The sequence below is a fragment of the Mirounga angustirostris genome, unplaced genomic scaffold (genome assembly GCF_029215605.1).
Source record: "Mirounga angustirostris isolate CCGP_5_RB_7025 unplaced genomic scaffold, mMirAng1.0.hap1 SCAF_4, whole genome shotgun sequence".
Taxonomy (NCBI): domain Eukaryota; kingdom Metazoa; phylum Chordata; class Mammalia; order Carnivora; family Phocidae; genus Mirounga; species Mirounga angustirostris.
In genome coordinates this window covers 19,299,665-19,323,133 of record NW_026991712.1, presented here as the reverse complement: position 1 = coordinate 19,323,133, position 23,469 = coordinate 19,299,665, and the positions used below count along the sequence as shown (strand labels likewise).

Below are 23,469 nucleotides of genomic sequence, written 5' to 3'. Positions count from 1 at the left end.
GACATAGGTTTTCCATTATTCTTGGGTATATGCCTAGGAATAGAATTGCTGGACTATAGGGTAACTCAATGTTTAAACTTCTTGTTTTCACCATTTTCCAAAACAACTAGCTGTACCATCTGACATTTCCTCTGGCCATTAATGTATTAGGGTTCCAAATTCTCAACATCCTTTCTAATACTTGTAATTATTTGTCTTTTTGACAAATGATATGAAGTGTGAGGTGGTATCTCATTGTGGTTTTGATTTGCATTTTCCGGATAACTACTAATGTTGAGCATCTTTTCGTGTGCCTGTTGGCCATTTACACATCTTCTTTGGAGAACTGTCCACTCAATTCCTTTGACCATTTTTAGTTGGATTATTTGTCTTTTTGTTGTTGAATTGTCAGAGGTCTTTATATATTCTGGATTCTAGTCCCTTATCAGATATATGACTTATATTTTATCCCGTTCTGTGGGTTATCTTTTCACTTTATAGTTTTATCTTGTATATTTAGGTCTGTGATTCATTTGGAGTGATTTTTTGTGTAGGGTATGACTAGGTGCTGACACTGTATGTGGAATGTCCAATTCCAGGGCCCCGAGAGTGAAGAAGAAAAGGGAGAAGAGGTGGGGACGGCAGGCAAGCAAAGCAGGTGATCCATTACTCACTGGCCACTGCTTCCTGAGGTCCAAAGAAACACAGCCAGCCCCCCAGTAGGTGTGTTCTCAGTCACAGGGAGTGTCTCAGGATACATGGTGTATGCTGAAACTATGTCTCAGGGAAGTACACAAGAAGAAGGAAGAAGAGAGTTATTTTCCCGCTTGGCTCCTTCCTATTATCTCCTGTTGGGCCCCACAAAGCCTTAAATCCTGTATAGTTCTAGACTGCTCAGGTCGTTCGTGGCCGCTCAGGACACCAGTTCTTATGCCCTACGGTGTGTGGCTTCTCATCCAAATCTGGAACCGATGGCAAAACCCAGAGGTTGAAGCGTGCATCTCCTTAGCCTGGCCGCCTGGTGGTGGTACCCAGTGGACACGGGGCTTGGAGGGGCAGTGCTTCTGAGCAACGGTGGGTTGGCCCTCAGTGGCAGAAACACTCAGGTCAGGCAGAGCCGGCTGTGCTGGGGCCTCAGGTTGGGACAGCAGCCGCGCGTCTCGGACACCAGACAGTGGCCAGCAGTAACAGCCTACGTGCGCTCAGGATTTTTTAAAATTGCTATTTCCTCACTGTAAGGTAAAGAAGTTTTAGAAAAGGAAAATAGTGATAATGAAATAATATGTGCTTCAATTTGGAGATGCTGGGGTACAACCACACCAAAAGATAAAATAACTCCGACTCAGTGTGAATGAGGCACATATAAAAGTGGTCCGGGTCTGTTTCGACGACTCGAGTCCCATATACACACCAGCCACGGGAGACTTGCTTTGATAAAATGTTTTATAAAATGCCCCGAACAAACCCAAAACACAGTCTTCCTTCCATATGTGTGGTAGTTGTATACCTAGAAAATTCAGAATGTATTGAATCAGTCAAAAAATGCTTTCATATGTAAAATGTAGTCAGGGTCTAGGCTCGGATAATTATGGGTTTCACCTGCACGACCAACTCAGAGGACAAAACAGTTGTGTGGGAAACGGTCCCATTGGATTTGGGGACTGTCCTCCCATTGCAGGAAGTCTAGCAGCTGTGGCTCTTGTTGAGTAAATACTAAGTGTGCCCCCACCCCCCAGCATAGTGGTGGCAAAACAACGCTACCCCAGATTTCCAAAATGCCCTGGCAGGTGCTGCTCTTCCTGGAACTACTTTTTATTTTTTTATTTTTATTTATTTATTTATTTATTTATTTTTAAAGATTTTATTTATTTATTTGAGAGAGAGAATGAGATAGAGAGAGCATGAGAGGGGGGAGGGTCAGAGGGAGAAGCAGACTCCCCGCCGAGCAGGGAGCCCGATGCGGGACTCGATCCCGGGACTCCAGGATCATGACCTGAGCCGAAGGCAGTCGCTCAACCAACTGAGCCACCCAGGCGCCCCTAAATCTATCTTTTTTTTTTTTTAAAGATTTTATTTATTTATTTTAGAGAGAGAATGAGATAGAGCATGAGAGGGGGGAGGGTCAGGGGGAGAAGCAGACTCCCCGCAGAGCAGGGAGCCCGATGCGGGACTCGATCCCGGGACTCCAGGATCATGACCTGAGCCGAAGGCAGTCGCTCAACCAACTGAGCCACCCAGGCGCCCCCTGGAACTACTTTTTAAACAACACGTGGAATACATATCTAATGTATCTGTGTTTTTATCTGCATTTTGCAGAAGTTGCATTTAAGAACTTTGTCCACAGTAGTACTTAGAGATGGATCATGGTGACATTGCAGAACTAGTGCGTCTGTGTGCTGGGATTTATTTAGCTATTGATGGTCTTATTGACCTTTTTCGCTTCTTGTTGCAACTAATGCTGCCAACATGATCCTCATATATGTTAGTCTTTGTGCACTTTTATCTCTAGGATAAATTCTTAGAGTCAAAATGTACGTGTATTTTAAAATTTTTATAGATATTGCCAGATTACCCTCCAAATTATTGCCAAATGTATACCTACCCATGGCTGTGTAAGTAAATGCCGGTTTTCCCATCACTCTCCACCACTAGGTATTACAGAGAGTTTCAATCTTGGCCAATTGGTTCTTTAAAGATAAAAGGAAGGAATTTTAGGTGTCCTATTTAAAGCCATTTTCAGATCATTTTCTATTTCCCAATAGCCCCCAGCCTTGATAGGCCTTTTTATTCTATAGGACATTCATGTGGAAAAGAGATCGGACTTCCAGTGTTTTCTAGGGTAGAACAGGGTCATGACTGAAAGGCAGATCTAAGTTTGGGCTCTAATATCAGAACTTTGCAACAACTCCCACCATCCAGCAGTGGAAGGACCTGCCTTGGGAGAGAAGGAGCTCCCACCCCATCGCGGAAAACTTTTGAGTTCAGGCAGAATGAACAACTGTAAGGGATGCTCAGGAAGAGGTGCCTGAGTTCAGTGGAAACACATACAAGGTCGGCATTTCCCCAAATGTATGCAGGATGACTCTAGGTGGTACAGAATTTTTTAAACATTAAATTGGTGTATATTCATTTTTATGTATATACTGTGTTGCTATGTTACTAGCAAATCATATACCCTAAGATCCTAAGGTAGTATTGCTAAAATTATAAATAAACTTTGAGCACTAATGGGTTGATGACCTCTGAAGTCTCTTCAAAAGCGAGATTCTACAGATCTAAATGTAATCCCAATTTTCAAATAGTAAAAAGACTTCTCAGCCATAGACTGACATTAATTATAAGCCACTGGAACACAAACCAAGTTGTAGTACTACAGAGAACTTGAGTATTTGGAGCTTGGTGTACAGGTCAAATCCCATCAAAATTTAGTTAAAAATGAGAGCCAAGATCCCTAAGTCCCAGATGCAGACCTGAAATTATACGCAACGCCCCCGCCCCCCACCAAATTTTCTAGTGGCATCCCCTTTACCCATTAGCACCTTCCAGAGCCGGTCCTGGAGGAAGAGAATAGCAAGTGGTGTCTTCACACTCCCTCTGTGGCTGTCATGAAACCACCAGCCAGTCCACCAAACTCAGAGGTGAATATTTATTTAATATCACATACATGATATCCATGGTGCTATAAACATAGGCACATTTTTTTTTTAAGATTTTATTTATTTATTTGACAGAGACATAGCGAGAGAGGGAACACAAGCAGGGGAGAGGGAGAAGCAGGCTTCCCGCTGAGCAGGGAGCCGATGCGGGGCTCGATCCCAGGACCCTGGGATCATGACCTGAGCCGAAGGCAGATGCTTAACGACTGAGCCACCCAGGCGCCCCTAGGCACATTTTTTTTTTAACTCAACATACATTCAAATATCCACTCCAATCCCCTCAAGATGGAATCCCTAATATTTGTAAAAGAAAGGCTCTGCTCGTTCATTTCAGGCGAATGCATTATTCAGCATTTTAACTACATCAACCGAAAGAATTAATTAAACGCCTCTACCTGGGTGTTTTTAAGAGGTTGATGGTTTTTCCACTTAGTTCAAGTCAGAAAAGAGATTGCTAACTGTATTCCTATTGGCCTTCTTTAAATCCCTGGGATGCTTAAGGCTCACCTCATCTACCAGCGAATGGGTGGCTTGCCACTAAGTACAGATGAAACATCAGCCATTTGTATTGATTTGATCTTAAAGGGACAAACGTGAATTTAATAATTCATTGATTCAAATAAGAAACAGATTAAGCACAGAGCAGACTGGACAAAAACAAATTCCCCAAAATGAATCAGTTGATTCACAGACTGTACCCAGGCATGATCCAGACGTCTGTGTGTCATTCACAACATTCATAACACACATGAAGACAAGATTAAAACCTACAGTGTAAAATCATTATGTAATTTCCTCAATTCAGAACAAGGAAAAATGAGTATTTGAAATTGATTCATCATAGCCACTCTGATATGATACACTTAACTTTGAAGGAAAAAACAAGGATTCATATACACAATTCTCTTAGTAAAACTGTCTACTTCTTGCTAATACATTTTAATTCAGAAAATGCATTACTTTATTCAAATGTATTTTTTCTAAAATATAAATATTTAAATTAAGTTTTTATAAATGCAGAGAATGTAATTTGTTGACCCCCACCCATTTATTAATCAGTCTAAAACATAAGCGATGAAGAAATACTTGTAATTATCATTTTAACTTTTCTATAAATATAGAATAGGATCTTTGCAATTTAATTATAAGTAACTCATACTTCATGTAGTACTGAGCACCTTAAATTACATATTGTTGAACTATTGGCATTAATATATGTATTTTAATGTTATTTACAATGCATAATTCTCTTGTATAACAACATTCCAGTGCCTTCGAAAATATGTAATGAAAGAGTGCAGTATAATTTATAAATGCATCAAAGCTTTTTGCAGGGTGGGACTTCACTCTTCAGCATTTTAAAATGGGAAACCAAAAAAAAAAAAAAATCAGTGACCTAAAGCTGTGTTTCCCGAAGTGTTTTTTCATTTTATTTTATTTTATTTATTTTATTTTATTGTAATCTCTACACCCAACATGGGGCTTGAACCCGAGGCTCCTGAGATCAAGAGTCACATGCTCTACCGACCGAGCCAGCCAGACGCCCTGTTTTTGTTTTTTTAAAACACTTGCTTCACAAAATGCTCTGTCAGAAAGGAGCTCTGTAAGTACACAGGATCCCCCCTTGAAGAATTACAATGTGTACATTAAAGTCTTTGAGGAGGCCCACGATCATGAAATCTGTTTCTTACCTCCATATTTAACACATTTTTGATCATCAAACCTCATTCTCACCACCACCCCCTCCCCAAAACACCTCTCAGTCAATGCCCTTTGGAACTAGTGTTACATGATACATACTTTGGACGCTGCTTTGTAACTCAATAAACATATGTGTCTCAGTGGGCAAAATTACATTCCTTTAAAACAGTTTCACTTTTAAAAGCTCTTTGCATAGGAATTTGCTGAAGGACAATTCTGAAAAAAACACACAGATCAAATCCAGAGCATTTGTTTATATAAACTACAGGGGAAAGAAGAGTTGCAAATGCTTACAGAAACTCTAGAGCTAATTTTTAAGGTTCCAGGAAGGTGACTCCAAAATCAAATAATATAGGTGTCTTTTTGGTGAATTTGTATTGAAAGGTAAAAATAAAAGCGTTAAATCAGTAATACACTCTATGTTGTCTAAAAATATTCTTGTAGAAAAATAATCAGGTCGTTATATTATTTCCCTGGAATGCCTAAGAGCTGTGGATACTGTCAGAATTACATGAGGCTGCTCTAGGACTGGCTTGAAAATGCATGCATACAAGCAAGGCAGAAACAAGGGTCAATGAATTGCTCAGTACTTCCACTGAAAACCACGGAATGGGGACAATTAGTTAACCACATGTGAGTTGTTTATATATATGTTATATATATGAGATATATATGTTACATATACATCTCAAATGACAATCTTTTAAAAAAAATACCCATAATTTGCTTTCTGTAAGTAAAGCTATCAGTCTTGGCTCTAAGCACACCTTGGTGTGAGTGCAGTCCCCAGATTAATCGTCTTTCAAGCACACCACTCTTCTGCACCGTGAAGCTTTGCAATATAAACAGTCTGCTTTGGCTCAGATTCCACCAGCTTCCAGCTCAGATCAGTATCTGATGCTTTATTTAATTCCTGCTCAGCATATGCTAATGAGAATACTTCAGGATCACTTTACATCATTGAAAGATAATTCATTAAGAAAAGAATTACAGCTGCTTCATACTTAAAATAAAAGGTGGGTTTCCATTTGAACCACTTCTCTTTCCTTACCAGCAGAAGTCAACTCAATTAGAAGTAGGCAATAAATCACAATAAAACAAGGGATCATTGTTACAGGGGGCGAGAGAGGTGAAAATGTCCATTCCTCAACTATTCAGCTCTTGCTTACCTGGGTGAACCAGTTGCCTAGAAACTGGTATGATTAAGATCTGCACGCGCTGTTCTCATGTTTGTGATGTCCTTGCTTGTCATTATTTCAAAGCTAGGCTGTGTATTTATTTCCATTTGCCCTCACCTCTTTACCCTTCTACTATTCTAAAAAGCCCGTTTTCTTTCTGATATTCCTCATGGTGTTTTCTTGGGAGCCCCCCTTGTCATCAGTGAAGCTGTCAGAGAAGTCTGGGGCAGGTGAGAGGACTTGGGGATCCAAAGCTGACTGTGGCAAGCCAAATGGTGTGCGCTCTTGGTGTCCCATGTCACCAGCCCTCCTTTTCTCTAAGGCAAGTCACCCCTCTGCTCTGTTCAGGCCACCAAGCCCAGTCTTGTGATCTTCGCCGACAGGAAGGAGTGAATGATGAAAACAATCGGCTTGGGGCAGGAATGAAGGTCCAGTTGCTGAAATTTCAAAAGAAGAGAGCGTGAGCGATTTTAAATTGATGCTTGATGCAGAAGAGCGATTTACATATCAAACGGATCTGCGCACTTCCTGCTTTTAACTGGAGCAATTATGGTTTGTTTTTTTTTTTTAAAGATTTTATTTATTTATTTGAGACAGAGAGAATGAGAGACAGAGAGCACGAGAGGGAGGAGGGTCAGAGAGAGAGGCAGACTCCCTGCTGAGCAGGGAGCCCGACGTGGGACTTGATCCCGGGACTCCAGGATCATGACCTGAGCCGAAGGCAGTCAACTGAGCCACCCAGGCGCCCTGGTTTTTGTTTTTTGTGGGGTTTTTTTGTAGAAGCAAATTTTTTTTTTATTATTATGTTATGTTAATCACCATACATGACATCATTAGTTTTTGATGTAGTGTTCCATGATTCATTGTTTGCATATAACACCCAGTGCTCCATGCAGTACATGCCCTCTTTCCTTGCCCCTCAGTGAGATTTAGAAAAATAACCCTGAACTTATTTCTTACATTTATCTTTGTTTCCGAAATAGGTTGTGAAATTTGTATATACCAGTACCATAAATATTGATGTTGCCTTTTTTGACTGTCAAAACCGTTTGTTTTTGGTATCACAATAGTGATATTATTTATGTCGGGTTAGGTACAGCTTGAAGCAATACTAAATTTCACATCTGAAGGTTCAGTTTGAGCCCCGGTTTTCATACTTTTTTTTAAAAAAACACTTCTGAGATATATAATCTTGGACAAGTTACTTAAAATTTTCCCCAGTCCTCCCAAATTCACAGGGTAACTAGAGTATTAAATGAGATACTGTGTGTGAAAACTCAGAATGGGGAAGCCATGCTGCTAAGCAGCTGTGTCCCCACTGTCCTATGCCCTTGGATTGCCGTAAGCATGGGCGTCGCCTGTTAAGGCCCCTGCTAAAGTCTTACCCTTCTCAGCGTGTTCCTACGTGTGGCCCAGCACATGACCAGAGAGTAAGAGTCAGGTGGAATTTTTATCACCTAAGTCAGGAAAACTGGAGGAGTTGTTCCCAATTCTCTTCTGCTGATGACACTGTTGGGGAGCAAGCACCTGGATGTATAATAACATCTAGCAAAGTTAGGGTTGTATTTATCATGAATCAGGCACTGTGCTAAATATTTCCTCTACACTGTCTTATTTAAGTCTCACAAAACCCCTGTGAGCTTATTGCCATTATCTGCGTGTTTTATATGGAAAACTAAGATTTGAAGAAGTTCTAAAACTTTCTGAGATCACAGATCTTACAGGGGAGAGGAGGTATGGCCAGAGTCAAGATGGAACCACAGTATTCAGTCTCGCTAACACAGAAAGCAACTTTTGGAAGGAACCTACTTCAGTCACTGTATTTTACGGACAGAGAGACTCAGATCCAGAGACATAAAGGATTTGCCCAAGACAACTGGTGAGTTAGTTAGAGACACAGAAAGAAAACATGGGTCTCTTGACCCTCAATTTGTTCCATTTCCTACAGCCCATGTCTGCTCCCTTTGCCAGGAAGGGAGAAGAAAGGCCTGGTGGTGCCTGCCTCCTGGGGTTGCAGAACTAGGCCTGGGGAAGCCGTGCGTGAATTTGCACTTCTCAGCCGAATGGACTGGCAGCAAAACTCAGTCCTGCACACATCTTCCAAGTCAGGTTGTAATTACGGGCTTCAGAAAGGCTGAAATTTAGACATAAGTGATTTTCCTCACAGGCAAAAATAGCCTTGATTTTTCAAGCTAAGGCTAAGAGCCTTTTGTCTTTTGGGTTTTGGTTTGTTTTTGTTTTTTGTGGTTTTTTTGTTTTTGTTTTTGTTTTTTTTTTTGGCTAGGGAGCAGTCAGTCACCTTTAGGAAAGAGCACTCAGTGGAATGATTGATAGAGTAGCAACTGAACTATAAGTGTTCTTAGTAAAATGGACTTTGATTCAAATCACTTGTTTGTTTCCAAACTGCTGCCTCAGGCCGAACTTAACTCATTGCAACACGCAAACAACAACGCTGGTGTGGCGGCATCCACAACAGCCGTGCTCCGACCGGGAAATGAAGGCCTTATGCTCTCAAGTGTGATCTCAGCTCTCCCCTTCGGTCAGCTCCTGCTCAGTCCCCCTGAATGGTTTCCAGAGAAGTACCATCCAGTCCCACGGGAGAAATCGCTGAACGGGCTGGAGGCGAAGGGAGGGATGGAGGAAGGCCAGAAGCTTCGCCGAAATTACTGGAGCTTTAAAATTGAGCTTTACCTCTGCATTTTATCTATTCCCCATCCCTGTTATCAAGCGGAAGTCAATGGGTATTTGTTGACTAACCTAGTGACTTAGGAAGGACCTAAAGAGAGCCTAGTTATTACAGAATCAAGGTCCTCTTAAAAGTTCGGCATTTGACGGCTTAAATGAGATGCTAGGTCTTCCTGAGAGTGTCAATAACTTACGAGCTTCGAAGTTCAAATAGAGAGGAAGAAAAAAGAAAAACATGGTTAGAGCTCATTTGCCCACTTATTCTACAGGAACACCAGCTGAGGTCAACTAGAATTGAAAGTAACCACAATCAGTTGATTCTGAATATCTGAGCTTTATATATTTGATATATATTCTATATTTGAACTGCGAGCCCTCACAGATGTGTTGCCCCATGAAAAATATATGAAATCACGCTGTCTACAGAAATACACTTAGAGGGGCACCTGGGTGGCTCAGTCGTTAAGCGTCTGCCTTCGGCTCAGGTCATGATCTCAGGGTCCTGGGATTGAGCCCAACATCGGGCTCCCTGCTCGGCGGGAAGCCTGCTTCTCCCTCTCCCGCTCCCCCTGCTTGTGTTCCCTCTCTCGCTGTGTCTCTCTCTGTCAAATAAATAAATAAAATTCTTTAAAAAAATTTAAAAAAAGAAATACACTTACAATCTCTCCATCTTTGCCTCCAAAATCTAAATACAGCATCCTGATTCCATCATCTGAAGACATTTTCAGCTTTTCATAGGGAGACTGCATGATTGTCTTGGGAAAGGCACCCTCCTGTGGTTCAGTGGTAATAGAAAATCCATTCTCATAATGTACAGTCAGGCGGCACTCCTGGTTTTTGTAGGTGCAAGCTGAGGGGAGAGGAGAGAGTGAGGTATCAACAGCAAGTTCGTCCATTCTCCCGGGCACTTACCTTGCAAGCCTCCTCAGTCCCAGGGCCAGCCACACATTTCTTCTCAAGTTGAAAACTAGTCGTTGCTCATGAAAGTATTCTCCTTGGACTGATTTTGATGTTGTAATTTAACTTGTCCCGTGAAACCAAGGGAGATAAGCTGAAAGAATTCCTCTTGCCGGGATTTACTGAATTTTATCTGGCCTCCAGCCCTTATGTGACCCTCTGACAGCACATAGGCAGACGGGCGTACTTGCCTGCCACTGGCCTGGTCTCGAGGGTCGGGGAAAAAAAAACTGACATTTGATTGAGGGTAAGCCAGCTCTAAGTTGTCATCGTCATCACACACATGCACCCCATTGCCATGCCCACCACCTGGGGAACGGAGTGAGCATTCCTCCATTCCATTACCAATATTAACAAGCGTAACATACCTAAGAAGTCGGGAGTAAGTCACTTAAAAATAATCCCATTTTTAATTTTTAAAAAGTCAAATGAAGCTCATTTTATAAATAGAAATGAGTGTTTTAAAACTTTCCCAGGCGATCTAATGATTGTGGGTCCTGGGGAAGCTGGGTTGCAGAGAGATCTCAGAGGTGGCTCCTTCCATGGAGAAGGCTGTTCCCCGTCTCTGCCCAGTGTGACACTCAGGAACCGCTCAGGGGGTGGTCACAAGGGACTCTCTGATCCAAAGAAACAAAACTAAAACCTCTTGATCAGGACAGCTTTTATGTGTGGTCCTCACTGCATTTAGGAAAACGGATCAGTACTCGAAGCGTTATGAGCTGGACGGGGGACTGCCCCAGAATCCTAGCTCCTATTTAGGAAGACTTGTGAAGGTTTAAACCTTTGATCAAAGAGTTCTGAAAAAGGTTATTAAGTATCAGATTGGATTTTTTGCCTCACAGAATACCACATTTAACAGAACCCGGCAAGTAAATTGGCTCAGACCTTCACAGACATCTGAAAAGCTCTTTAGGGAAACCAGGACATTTTCCTGGCTGGGGATGGGGTTTGGAAAGAGTAAGAGTCAGGGCATTTTGACTGCGCGGTACCATCCTTAGCTCAGCTCGGCTTTATAAGCCACACTGAACTTCACCTTGCCCCAAACTTCTGAAGCAGGACCTAAGCTTAATATGACAGGTGAAAAAAAGCAAAGCTCAGACAGGTGAAATGCGTCACAACTGAGGTGGCTTAGAATTCAAAATTCAAGTTCTTTCCACTCGGTGCCATGTATCTTTCTCATACTCTGGCAGTCAGGATACAGAGGGATGTGGAGAGGGACCTTGGCAAAGAGAGTAGTAGCTGTACGGCCGGGGGGCCTTCAAGGTTTGGGGGAAAGAAATAGGGGACTCTATCTGCTCACAGAATGAGGCGGCTTTTAACTGAAGCTCTGGTGAAAAGTGTACCCCTTCCTCCAACTTCCCACAGGCATCTTTCAATTTGTAACTACGGGTTGGTACTTCCCCAAGGTGCACTACACTCTCTAATAGATCTCTGAGTCCTTCTGAGCTACAGGCCCTCCGTAAATCTCATCTTCTCCGAAGGTCCGCAGACCGCTGCCATCCCCGCAGTCCTGGGGTGACCAAAGACAGTGGCATGGTGTAGGTATGGCTTCCCATCTTGAATCCTTATTTTTGACACTCTTTACTTCTGTTCTGTAGAACAAGTGGGCAAATGAGCTCTAACCATGTTTTTCTTTTTTCTTCCTCTGTATTTGAACTTTAAAGCTATGCCCTCAGATACTCAGAATAACTGATTGTGGTTACTTTCAATTCTAGTTGACCTCAGCTGGTGTTCGCGGTCTTTATATAATGGAACTGATTATCTGAAGATGTTCTCAATCCACACAGGACAAATCGAACACATTAGCAAGTTAATTGAAGCTCTGATTAAAACATAAGCCCCGTTCCCCAACTCCCTGAAGGCATCTTTCAATCTGTAACTGGGTTGCACCTGTGGTCATTCCAGAATTTCTTCTCTCCCACCACCTGGCTAGCTCAGTGCACACAGTGCTTTGTTATTTCCCTTGGCTGGTCTACCAACAGCCCCATGGCTTTCCTATCCAAGTAGAGTTCAGCTTATTGAGAGAGAAAGATTTTACAAAATCTGTGAAATGTAAACTAAACCAAGTCCCCTTGGCCTTCTCCATTCTTTCCTAGAACACTCCTGAATTTGTTGCAAGGAGCGTGAACTTCTCCAGCATTTACACATATCAGTTCATTAAGTCTAGTTTTCTGGTTTTCCAACTCTCAGGTCCAACACTCTAGTTTTTCTTGCCATACAGACTCAGCATAAAAACAAGAGCTTCGGTGACACTCTCAAATGCTTCCAGCAATGATGGGAAATGGTGGGGGGCACCAATCCGTTTCAGGGTGATTACAAAAAGACACTGATTTTGTTGGAGTTGCTGCCACAGACATTCTACAAAACATCTGGTTTCTCATGTTTGCATGAGCAAAGGAAATGTGGAGAAACCCCAGCACACACTAACGTGTGTGCCATCTTTTCAACTACTCCTGGGTGGGAGTTGCTCCTGGGGGAGGTTGCTCCATGGCCCAGCAGCATCCACACCAAATGGGACGTTATCAGGTACAAATTCTTGGGCCCCAACCCCAAACGGCTAAATCACAGTCTCTGGGGGTGGAGGTCAGCAATCTGGGGCTTTTAGGGGTAAAACAAAAAGAACTTTACTTCTGTTGTTGTTTTCAGTGTGGCTGAAGTTTGGAAACGCTGTATCTAAGATGTCTTGTGGGAAATCTGTTCCTCTAGAGCAGAGCTGTATAAGAGGATGCTGTGCCGTGAGGGAAATGTTCTAGGTTTGCACCATCCAACATGGCAGCCATTAGGCAGGCACACGTGGTGACTGAGCCCTGGAAATGTGGCTCGTGTGACTGAGGAATTCATTTAATTTTCATTACATTACACTTAAATAGCCACACATGACCAGAAGCTAGCATACTGGACAGCACAGGTCTGGGGAAATAATGCCAAGAGTAACAACTAATACGAACATGCAGTGAGTGCTTACTTATGTGTCAAGCACCGTGCTAGGAGCTTTACATGGACTATTTCTCTTCATTCTTTACAACTCTATGAGGTAGGTACTATTATTTCCTTCTTTTTTACAGATGAAGAAAACAAGAGATGCAAGTAAGAGTAAGAGATTAAGGAAGAAAGAGGAGGGGCGCCTGGGTGGCTCAGTTGGTTAAGCGACTGCCTTCGGCTCAGGTCATGATCTCAGGGTCCTGGGATCAAGTCCCGCATCGGGCTCCCTGCTCAGTGGGGAGCCTGCTTCTTCCTCTCCCTCTGCCTCTGCCTCTGTCTCTCTCTGTTTCTCATGAATAACTAAATAAAATCTTAAAAAGAAAGAAATAGGACTGGAATTTGAATTCAGGCCTTTCTGACTTAAATCCCACACTGTGGCTATTGCCTTGTACTGATTCCTCAGAGACAGAGAGAAATGAAAGAACAGGCAAGAAAACATGATAGAAGAGGGTGAGCAGAGAGTATTCTTTTTTTTTTTTTTTAAGATTTTATTTATTTATTTGACAGAGAGAGACACAACGAGAGAGGGAACACAAGCAGGGGGAGTGGGAGAGGGAGAAGCAGGCCTCCTGCAGAGCAGTGAGCCCGATGTGGGGCTCGATCCCAGGACTCTGGGATCATGACCTGACCTGAAGGCAGACGCTTAACGACTGAGCCACCCAGGCGCCCGAGCAGAGAGTATTCTAAGAAACAACCCTGTGGGACTTAAAGGTGGATTTACTGGAAGACTGTTGTTCAGGATACCAGCTACTCTGTCACATATGGCCTCCTTGCGAGTGACGGAAGGAGACCTGGAAGAGGGGCTGGTCTTCGATCTCAGGACCAGAAACGATCTTTGATCTCAGAACCAGGAGTCATGGACACTGTTAACGGTACATTGTGCTGGCTGCTGAAAATCACTGGGTTCATATGGAATCCACCTTAGCAAATGTACAAGATTTTATTTTTTTAAAGATTTATGTATTTATTTTAGAGAGGTGGGAAGGGCCAGAGGGAGAGGGAGAGAGAACCTCACGCAGAGTCTGTGCTGAGTGCGGAGCCCGATGCGGGGCTGGATTTCATGACCATGATTTGAAGATCATGATCTGAGCCGAAACCAAGAATTGGATGCTTGACTGACTGAGCCACCCAGGTGCCCCAATGTACAAGATTTTACAGTATATACTTAGCTTATTCATTTTAGCTGAGATTCGTATTAGTTTCTAGTCTCCAATTTTACCTTTGCCCAATTAAAAAATTAAATTATCTATATATTTACATATAGATGCATTTATATCTGTCATCTATCCATCACCTATCAATCATCTGATTTGGAGAGTGGCATGAAAATCATTTATCACAGCAGCCTGAACAGAATTGCTGGGTTTTGACCAGTGGTACAGGAGTGAGATCCATGTCTCAGTAGACACTAAAGTCAATGAAGAATGGTCTTTAGAAAGACACAACATAGCGTTAAAATCAGTTCTGTCATTTATTAGTTGTGAGATCCTGGACAAGTTACTTAACCTTTCCTTAAGGGTTTGCTTCCGGATTCGGTAAAATCAGATTGGCAAGGGAATTGTGAGGATTAGATAAGATAAGGCAATGATTTGCGACCCGGGACACACACACATACCCCTGATGCCAAAGTTCCACAAATCTAAGCAATATTTACACTGATATGTGTATTCCATTTAATTTAATTTTTTAAATGTTGGTCTTGCCTCGACTCATTGACTTCTAGACCCACAGCAGGATTGTTTCTCATAGTGTGGAAAACACGGAGAGACATGATATGAAATGCCTGGCACGTCGTGAGTACACTCAATAAACAGGACAGTATAGAAGGGTTCTTCCTTCTGCACACATGTAACCCACGTAAATAATCCATGTAAATCCCACTTCCCGCACTCACTAGTCCTTTCTTAGGGCTCTGCATGAACGGGGCTGTGCGTCACCATGTGGTCCCTCCATCCTGCCTCGGCTTCAACATTCAGACCAGTGGCCCCGGTGGCTCTTCCCAAGGCTCTGCCCTTTGCTGTTGGAAACCCCCACCCCCCCGCCCGGATGCCTCTGTTTCCTGCTCTTTTTCACAAACCCGTGCCCCAGTTTCTGGATCAACTCCGTGAGCTACCAAAATTATTATTTCCAAGAATTTTATTCTGTGATAATTACCCAGGGTCCATCTCTATGTTTGTAACAAGAACCTGCTGGTTGGTGCCTCAAAGCTCGTACCTGCAGCAAGCCACCCTGGGGTCACAGTCAGGAAAACGACATCTGACTCCCTGAATTACCAACTTTTCTGGAATGGAGATGGGAAAAGGCTTACATTTGAGTGGGGCATACAGTGCCCTAATTTGGAAGAATCTGAGTTCACTTCTGGAATTCCCAACAGCCCAGAAGGCCAACACTGGAAACCACACGGAGGCTGGGATGGAGTAGAGGGTGTGCTGGTGCTGGAGAGCCCGGGGTGCTCACCGGTAGTGACTTCGGCGACCAGTTCCGCCGAGTTGTGGCAGCCCTGCACGATGCTCCTCGTCCAGTGGGAGAGGTCCCTGCTGGTCTCGGCCCTGAACAGGTGTATTTCAATCCCCTGCCTGGTGCCCGTTCGTGTCGCGAAGGACAGATCCACACCAGCCTGGGGCGATCCTTTGCCTGGACCTGAATGGACCAGCCTGTTGAGAGAGAGAAAGAGAGGGAGACAGAAAATCATCGGACTGGAAACCACTGTGTTCCCCTGACTTGTCGCCTGGTACAAAGCTCCCAGATTGGTGATTTGCGCTCGGTTTTCTGCCCTAGAACCAAAGGGTCTGCTCTAGCACCAGGGTTCACTGTGGTTTTTCTGCCTTCTGCGCAGCTAGTTCGTCCCCAGGGCTAGAGTGAGACTGAAAGGTGCCTGGGACTGCGTCTGGTGACACATGCAGAGCTGCACGACATGCCTTTAATGAGATAAATTCAACTATACTCACTCAGCCAAAAAGAGAATTGAGCAAGTGCAAAAGAGAACAATTTAAATAGTGTGTCAACCCTTTCCTCTCCATTCCATTCCTGGACACGTGTATGTCCCAGGGTGAGCATGACACTGTTCCCTGCGTTAGGCTGCATTTCCCCGTGTTTCTTGTAGTTTGGAGCATCTGGCTGCACCGAATGTCCTTCTGGGCACGTGTCCGTCGAGCACACAGCCTCCCCGTGCCAGCAAAACCACCAGGAGACTCAGTGAAGCAGCAGCAATCCGTGCCCTTGTGTTAAAGCCCAGGAAGAGCTAGCCATGCCAGGCTTCCTGAGAACTGGAAGAGAACTGCACTTTATGGGAGATTTCAGGGATTTCCGAGAGTGATTTTTTTTACCACACGATGTTCACACTGACTTTAAAACACATGCTCAGCATAAAATGTGACTCCCATAGTACATACTTTCCGAAAGGCCAGATGGAAAAAATGAGGACTCTCAGATTCTGAGTGCTACCTTCTGAGCACGCACAGGCTCCTACTTCTCACGTGTCCCCTTTAAACCCCTGGACCTCTCCTGTTCTCTCCTGCTCCTTGATATCTCAACCCCCACTGGGGAGAAATGCTCCTATCAATAATTTGCAGGATAGCGCGAATATAATTTAGTAAATGTTACTTCTCCCCAGGATATTTGCATTTCCAGCCTTATCTTTTAATATAGAAAGAAATACTACCATTTGCTAGGGAAATGCCAGGTGTCTATTCACCTTGGTGCACGGGAGAGGTACTTTCTTAGGCAAGGGGCTTATTCCCTCCAGATTAAAAATTGCACAAAGAAAATGCAAAAGCTTATTTTCTCTCACAAGCTTAAATATTATAGAGCAAAATTACTGGTGAACTAAAACATCGCACTCTTGAATTTCTAGCAACGAGCTTGTTGTATAACTCTGAGGAGATTTCTTTTACCCACAAAGCTGGTATTGGGGGAGGGGTGGTTTGCAATGCTGACTTGAAGAAAAAGGTTCGTTGGAAAACTTTTTGGGTGTAAAATTCTTTGAAGATAGCGAAGTTTCCAAGAGATAATGAATGTTTCCAAGAATGTGGAGAAAAGGGAACCCCTGCATACTGTTGGTGAGCATGTAAATTGGTGCAGCCATTATGGAAAACAGTATGGAGGTTGTGCAAAAAAAATTAAAACTAGAACTACCAGATCTACCAATTCCACCTCTGAGAATATGTCTGAAGGAAGCAAAATCAGTATCTCAAAGAGAATATCTACAACCCCATGTTCTTTGCAGCACTATTCACAATAGCCAAGATATAGAAACAACCTACATGTCCATTGATGGATAAATGGATAAAGAAAATGTGGCATGTGCGCACATGCACGCGCACACACACACACACACACACACTGGAATATTATTCAGCCTTAAAAGAAGGAAATCCTGCCATTTGCAACAACATGGATGAGCCTGGAGGGCATTATGGCTAAGTAAAATAAGCCAGACAGAGAAAGACAATACTGGCTGGTACCATTCATATATGGAATCTGAAAAAAGTCAAACTCATAGAAACAGAGCAGAATGATGGTTGCCTGGGGCTAGAAGGTGGGAGAAATGGGGAGATGTTGGTCAAAGGGTACAAACTTTTAAAACTTTTAGTTATAAGATGAATAAGTTTTGAGGATCTAATGTACAGCATGGTGACTACACTTAATAATACTGTATTGTATACTTGAAATTTGCTAAGAGAGTAGATCTAAACATCCCCCCCCACACACACACATGCCCAAAAAGTAACTAGGTGAGGTGATAGGTGTATTAATTAACTTGATTGTGGTAAATCATTTCACGATGTATATGTATATGAAATGACTGTATTGTGCATTTAAAATTTTATCAATTATACCTCAATAAAAAATAATAATAAAAGAGGAGTTCCATGAATCTCACTGAGAGAAGAATCTGGGAGAGTGTGCTGACCTGGGTTTAAAAATCTAGGTGAGGCTAAAGGAAAAACAAAGCATTTCTCAAAAGCCTGCCATGGGTTTTAAAGGGATTGAGGGTCAGGTAAAAAATCATTAAGAAAAGGTATGTATAAAAAACCGAGAGTTTATATTGTTTTCTTAGTTGCTCAAAAATTGTTTTTATACTTGAAGGTGTTTACATTTTAGTTGCTTCAGGAAATACACCTAACCTCTTCCTTTTTAAAATCTTAAAATCTGTATCAGTTGGGGGTGCGTGGCTGGCTCAGTCGGAAGAGCAGGTGACTCTTGATCTCAGGGTGGTGAGATCAAGCCTCACGTGGGGTGTAGAGATTACTTAAATAATTGAAATAATCTATGAAATCTATGAAATAATAATATTAATAATAATACTGTAAACTCTCCACATTCAGCACAGACCTAGCTTATGGTTTGTACTAAATACCATTCCCATACCCTTTCCATAGCTCTTAGTGCCTCTACCCTCAGATTCCTTATTTTAAAAATGCAATTGCTGCCTCCTATGCTTGGGATTCAATATAATAAGCTACATAAAGCACTTCATCCAGTGCTTAGTGATCATAAGAAGCATTCCGTAAACACTAGTTCCCTTATGCTTTCCCTAGCCTGACATGTTCTCACTCTCCATCCCTAAGTTTCCACCAAGGGAACATCAACTCTGTCACAATCCAGGGCCAGGGGAAATGTAACACAGAGGCACAGGCGAAGGGAGAAAAAGATGTACCATCCTCGTGGGGAGTGTCACTTGTTTGTGAATTTCCTACCAATATTAATTCTTCTCCAGAGAGACTATAAAATTGAAGCCAATAATAACTGGAAAATGCAATTTGTTGGAAAACTTGCAGTTGGCAGATCTGGGTATAGGGAATGAAATTATTAACCAAGTGTAAGGAGGTGTGAGAAAGGCCTGGATCTAGCTGATGGATACGGGGCACAGGGAGTCCTTCATGGGGAAACTCGAGGAGTTACAGGAAGTTAACGATGAGAAAAGAGCCTTTGGAGGGAGGACTACTGCTGTACTTTGTTATTCGTCTCATCACCAAATTTCATTCGTTGAACAGAAAAAGGAAGAGGAGAAATTGATTTTTCCACTAATCAAGCATGAATTATCTAGTATCTCTATTAAAGAACAAATTGGGCGCCTGGGTGGCTCAGATGGTTAAGCGTCTGCCTTCGGCTCAGGTCATGATCTCAGGGTCCTGGGATCAAGTCCCACATCGGGCTCCCTGCTCCTTGGGAGCCTGCTTCTCCCTCTGCCTTTCTCTCTCGCTCTGTCTCTCATGAATAAAAAAAAAAAAAATCTTAAAAAAAATAAAATAAAAAAAAAAAGAACAAATTGATTTGCTATCTGAAGAATAGCAGACATGCTGAATAATGCATTCTTTTGAATACACCAGTATTGGTTAATGAAACGTGCAGAGCTGTATGTAAACAATCAGATAAAGCAAATTGTCTTTTCCACTACCTACTGTGCATATTGGTAACAAAAAGATACTTTTCCAGATGAAAATCGAGTGACCTACAGGGGCACCTAGATGGCTCAAGCATCAGACTCTTGGTTTCAGCTCAGGTCCTGATCTCAGGGTCCTGGGATCGAGCCCTGCGTCTGGCTCACCACTCAGCATGGTGTCTGCTTGGGTTTCTCTCTCCTTCTCCCTCTGCCCCTCCATACTACCCCCTCAAGTAAATAAGTAAATCTTAAAAAAAAAAAAAAAAAATCAAGTAAACTACACCCAATATCCACACGATGCATATGGATACACTCCTCTGGGTGGAGTATTACACAGACCTTGAAAATTATTTTATAAACACACATGGCAAATGTGGGGAAATGTATATAGATCTATTGAAAATCTCTAAGCATGCAATTCAACTATGTAAGAGAAAAACTTGGAAACAAATCCATTAAAATGTCGAGTAATTTTATGGGTGATTTCATTTCTTCTAATTTTTTTTTAGCTTAAAATTTTCCATTCCACTGAAAATTTCCATTCCACTGAAAAATACCTACAATTCTGACTCAGCGTGTCATACATGTTTTGTCTGTCGTTTGTTTAACATTAGTGTCAAGTCAGGACTGGAATACCTGATGAGCTCCTCTATGTCCTCTTACATGTGCTTATGTCTGGGTTATTCTAAATTGTCCCCGTCTAGCTCTTCAGACTTAACACCTGCAGTGGAATGGTCTTTCTCAACGTGAAGCTAACTGAGCCGTGTGGGATGAAACCTACATCTGTGGCCTCATTAATCCCTTACAGGAACCAACTGGCCTCCAGCAAATGAGACAGAAGAGACGCTGAGACCTGCCAGTTGAAGTTACAGAACGCTTTTGGATTTTCGGGGGTGCTATGAGGGGCCTTAGGGGAGCTTCCTGCTCTGTTCAAGTCTTCTCTCTACCTTCAAATGACCACCAAAAAAGTCACTAAGTCATTCATTCATTCAATCAATCAGTAAAGATTTTGCCATTCGCCAACTGATATATCCTACCAACATTTATGGAACACTGTTATGGACTAAACTGTGTCCCCCAAAATTCATAGGTTGAAGCCCTGACCCCAAGTGTTGACTGTATTTGGAAACAGGGCCTATAATGAGCTAATAAAGTTTAAGTGAAGGCATAAGGGTGGGGCCTCAACCAATAGGAGGGCGCCCTTACGAGAAAAGAAGGAGATGCCAGAGATCTCTCTCCCTCCACACACACACACAGTGGAAAGGCCAGGTGAGGACAGAGCAAGAAGGCAGCTGTCTATAAGCCAGGAAGGAAACCCTCATTAGAAACCAACCCTGATGGCACCTTGATCTTGGACTCCTAGTCTCCAGAACTGTGAGAAAATAAGTTTCTGTTGCACATGCCACCTGCTTTGCAGTATTTTGTTATGACAGCCCTAGCCAACTAATAAAAGCACCTACTCTATGCAAAGCCAAGGCTAGGCACGGGTGAGTAGAACAGATGTGACCCAAGTTCAACAGGAAAAATGCCCTCTTCCCTCCGATTACCACAAACTCTTCACTCCAGGTTCTGCCCCCGTTCTTGGGAGACCCACTCCTAGAATATGGAAGAAAGTCAGAACCAGTCTCTGGCAGATGACAAGTAGAAGAGATGAACCAGGGTCAGATGGATGGGTGGAGAATTATTCCTCTTCATTGGGGCAGCCCGATTATTATGGAGGTCTTTCTCCAGAGGGTGAACCGGAACCTGGAGTAAAAGCTGTCCCATCAACAAGGAAGAGCAGTGGATTCCGATACAAGGACAAAGAGGAACCCTACATTTGTCAACATCTTTATCATTTCATTCCTCTCAAGATGTTGGAAATAATAGATTTCCTTATTCTTTATAGCATCTCCAGCTAATTGCTTTTAATTGTCAATAGTAGTAAGCTGGAGACAATACAAAGAGATGCCATCTTGAGAAGTCCGAACAGAGATGTTTTATAAATCATGGCATTGCAAAAATGAGACAAGGCCACTTGACAAGACCAAGATCCTTTCTCTTACCTCTTTTTAGTTATGTGGGCTGCCACCGGGTTAAGAGTGGCAGCTATAAGGAAGAGAGAGAGAAAAACAGTGGCATGATTACATTTATAAATGTTCTGTGGAATCTTTCTCGACATGAATTTGTATTGGCCTATTTCCAACTCCAACCAATAAAATACTATCGGCTATACAATACTGGATACCGTATTGTCCAACTGTTCACTGAGCATCTCAGGGCTCCCAGGCACCTCCGATCAACATAAACTGAAGCAATATTGCCTAAGTTCCTTAAGATCTTAAGAACCCAATACCTGGGTTCCAAATTAAGTAACACCAGGACCCACAAGGGCCACGTCCATTGCAAAGGACAGGATGTTTTCACTGGGAGTCAAACCACTATTCAAAAGAAACAGTCATGTAGATGGGAGATTGAGGGTCCACACGAGGGGAGTTTTCCTAACAGTGGCAAAGATGACATGAGTGGCTATGTTTAGATGTCTGTGGTGTGCGAAGATAAGGAAGAGGCAGCTGGCCTCTCCAGGCCAAAAGTGTTATTGATGGATGGCTGAGAGAAGATGACTTGAAACTTCTTGCTTTGCTGCTTTAATGAAAAGAATGTTTTTGAGATGTGAGCCTGAGTAAAGTGCAGTGGAAGCCGAGAAGGGAATGGCATTTGGAAGAGAGCAGCCGGATGTTTTAAATGAACTCAAGTCCTTGCTGGGAAAATTACACACCAACGTACCAGAAGGGCTTAGAGGCTACAGAAGTGAAACTCGGGGTGGGGTGGGGGTGGGGGATCTTTGGGAAATCAGGGAGAACAAGTCAGAGGTTCCAAGACTGGAAAAGTGAAAATTATATCCTGATTTTCAGAACACAGAATAAAGTAGATTCTTTGACCTTGTTCCCAGGCCAAATTCAGTAATGGATTTTTTTCAAGTAACCTTTTTTTTTTACTTTGGAAAAGAGGAAATAGGAGTTCACGAGGGCCTCTGTGGCTTCCTTACATCAACTGTTTTATCCAGAAACCAGATTACTAGAAAAGGAATAGATGAAGTGAATATTCAGAAAAAACGTATTGACAGTTCCCTTTAATATTCATTTGGACTTAAAAGGAAAAAGTGTTGGGTACCAAGCTTATCAGTTAGAGGAGCCCTTGGTTAAGTGGCCAGAGACATGAAGGGTCAACCGATTTAGGAATGGAAGCAGAGCATGAGCAGATGACCCAAAGCTGGTAAGAAGAAGAAATACAGAATCAAGACATAAGATTGCTAAGTACTGCAGTTAGAGCCCCAAACAAGCAACACCAACAAAGTTAGAATGGGGGAGACTCAGTGTAGAAGCACCACTGGAAATTACCTGGTGGCTGACTCGACTCAGAGCACTAACGCGAATTTAAGATGAATTAATGGAATGAAAGCAGGTGCTGGTCCTGCGTTGCCCTGTACTGATCAGACCACGCCTAAGACACAGCATTCGGTCCTAGGCACCAAGTTTTCGGAAAGGGCTTCTTCATCCTTCTGTGCCCTGCATCCGTTCGGCAGTGTAATGAAGCCTGCGGATCCCTATTCTGAATAATGTGTACAAATTATAAAGTCAAGAGAATTTCAAAGGAAACCAGTGCTACTGAAATACAGCTCCATACAATATCATGATGCTAGGAAACAATGATCAAAACAGCAAAGTACCCAAAACTGTTTCAGAAGGAACGTTGCTTGGAGATACTGGGTCTGGAAAAGAGAAGACATTGTGTGAGGAATGGGAGTGGGGAGGGGGCAGCCACCAATGTCCCCCATGTCTGGGGAAGTGCTCAAGCAAAGGCTGGGCAGTGACTTCCCAGAGACTGTAGAGAGAGTTCTCACCTTGAAAGTCTACGGTTTGATCAACACCATCCCTGAACCTTGGTCCATCTAGGAAGAACCCCG

The 23,469-nt window shown here is 42.8% G+C and overlaps 1 protein-coding gene across 1 annotated transcript in view; it reads right to left on the bottom strand.

Annotated features, from left to right (window-relative positions):
• Window positions 1-3,611: 3,611 nt before the first annotated feature.
• The window catches only part of SNTB1 (syntrophin beta 1), a 230,757-nt gene continuing 210,899 nt past the window's right edge, over window positions 3,612-23,469 (bottom strand). Inside the window, exons 5-7 of the mRNA XM_064587955.1 lie at window positions 15,596-15,792; window positions 9,859-10,049; window positions 3,612-6,951 (exon numbers count right to left, since the gene is read on the bottom strand). Of these exons, the coding sequence (XP_064444025.1) occupies window positions 6,859-6,951; window positions 9,859-10,049; window positions 15,596-15,792 (481 nt within the window). The 3' untranslated portion in view covers window positions 3,612-6,858. The remainder of the gene's footprint in view (window positions 6,952-9,858; window positions 10,050-15,595; window positions 15,793-23,469) is intronic.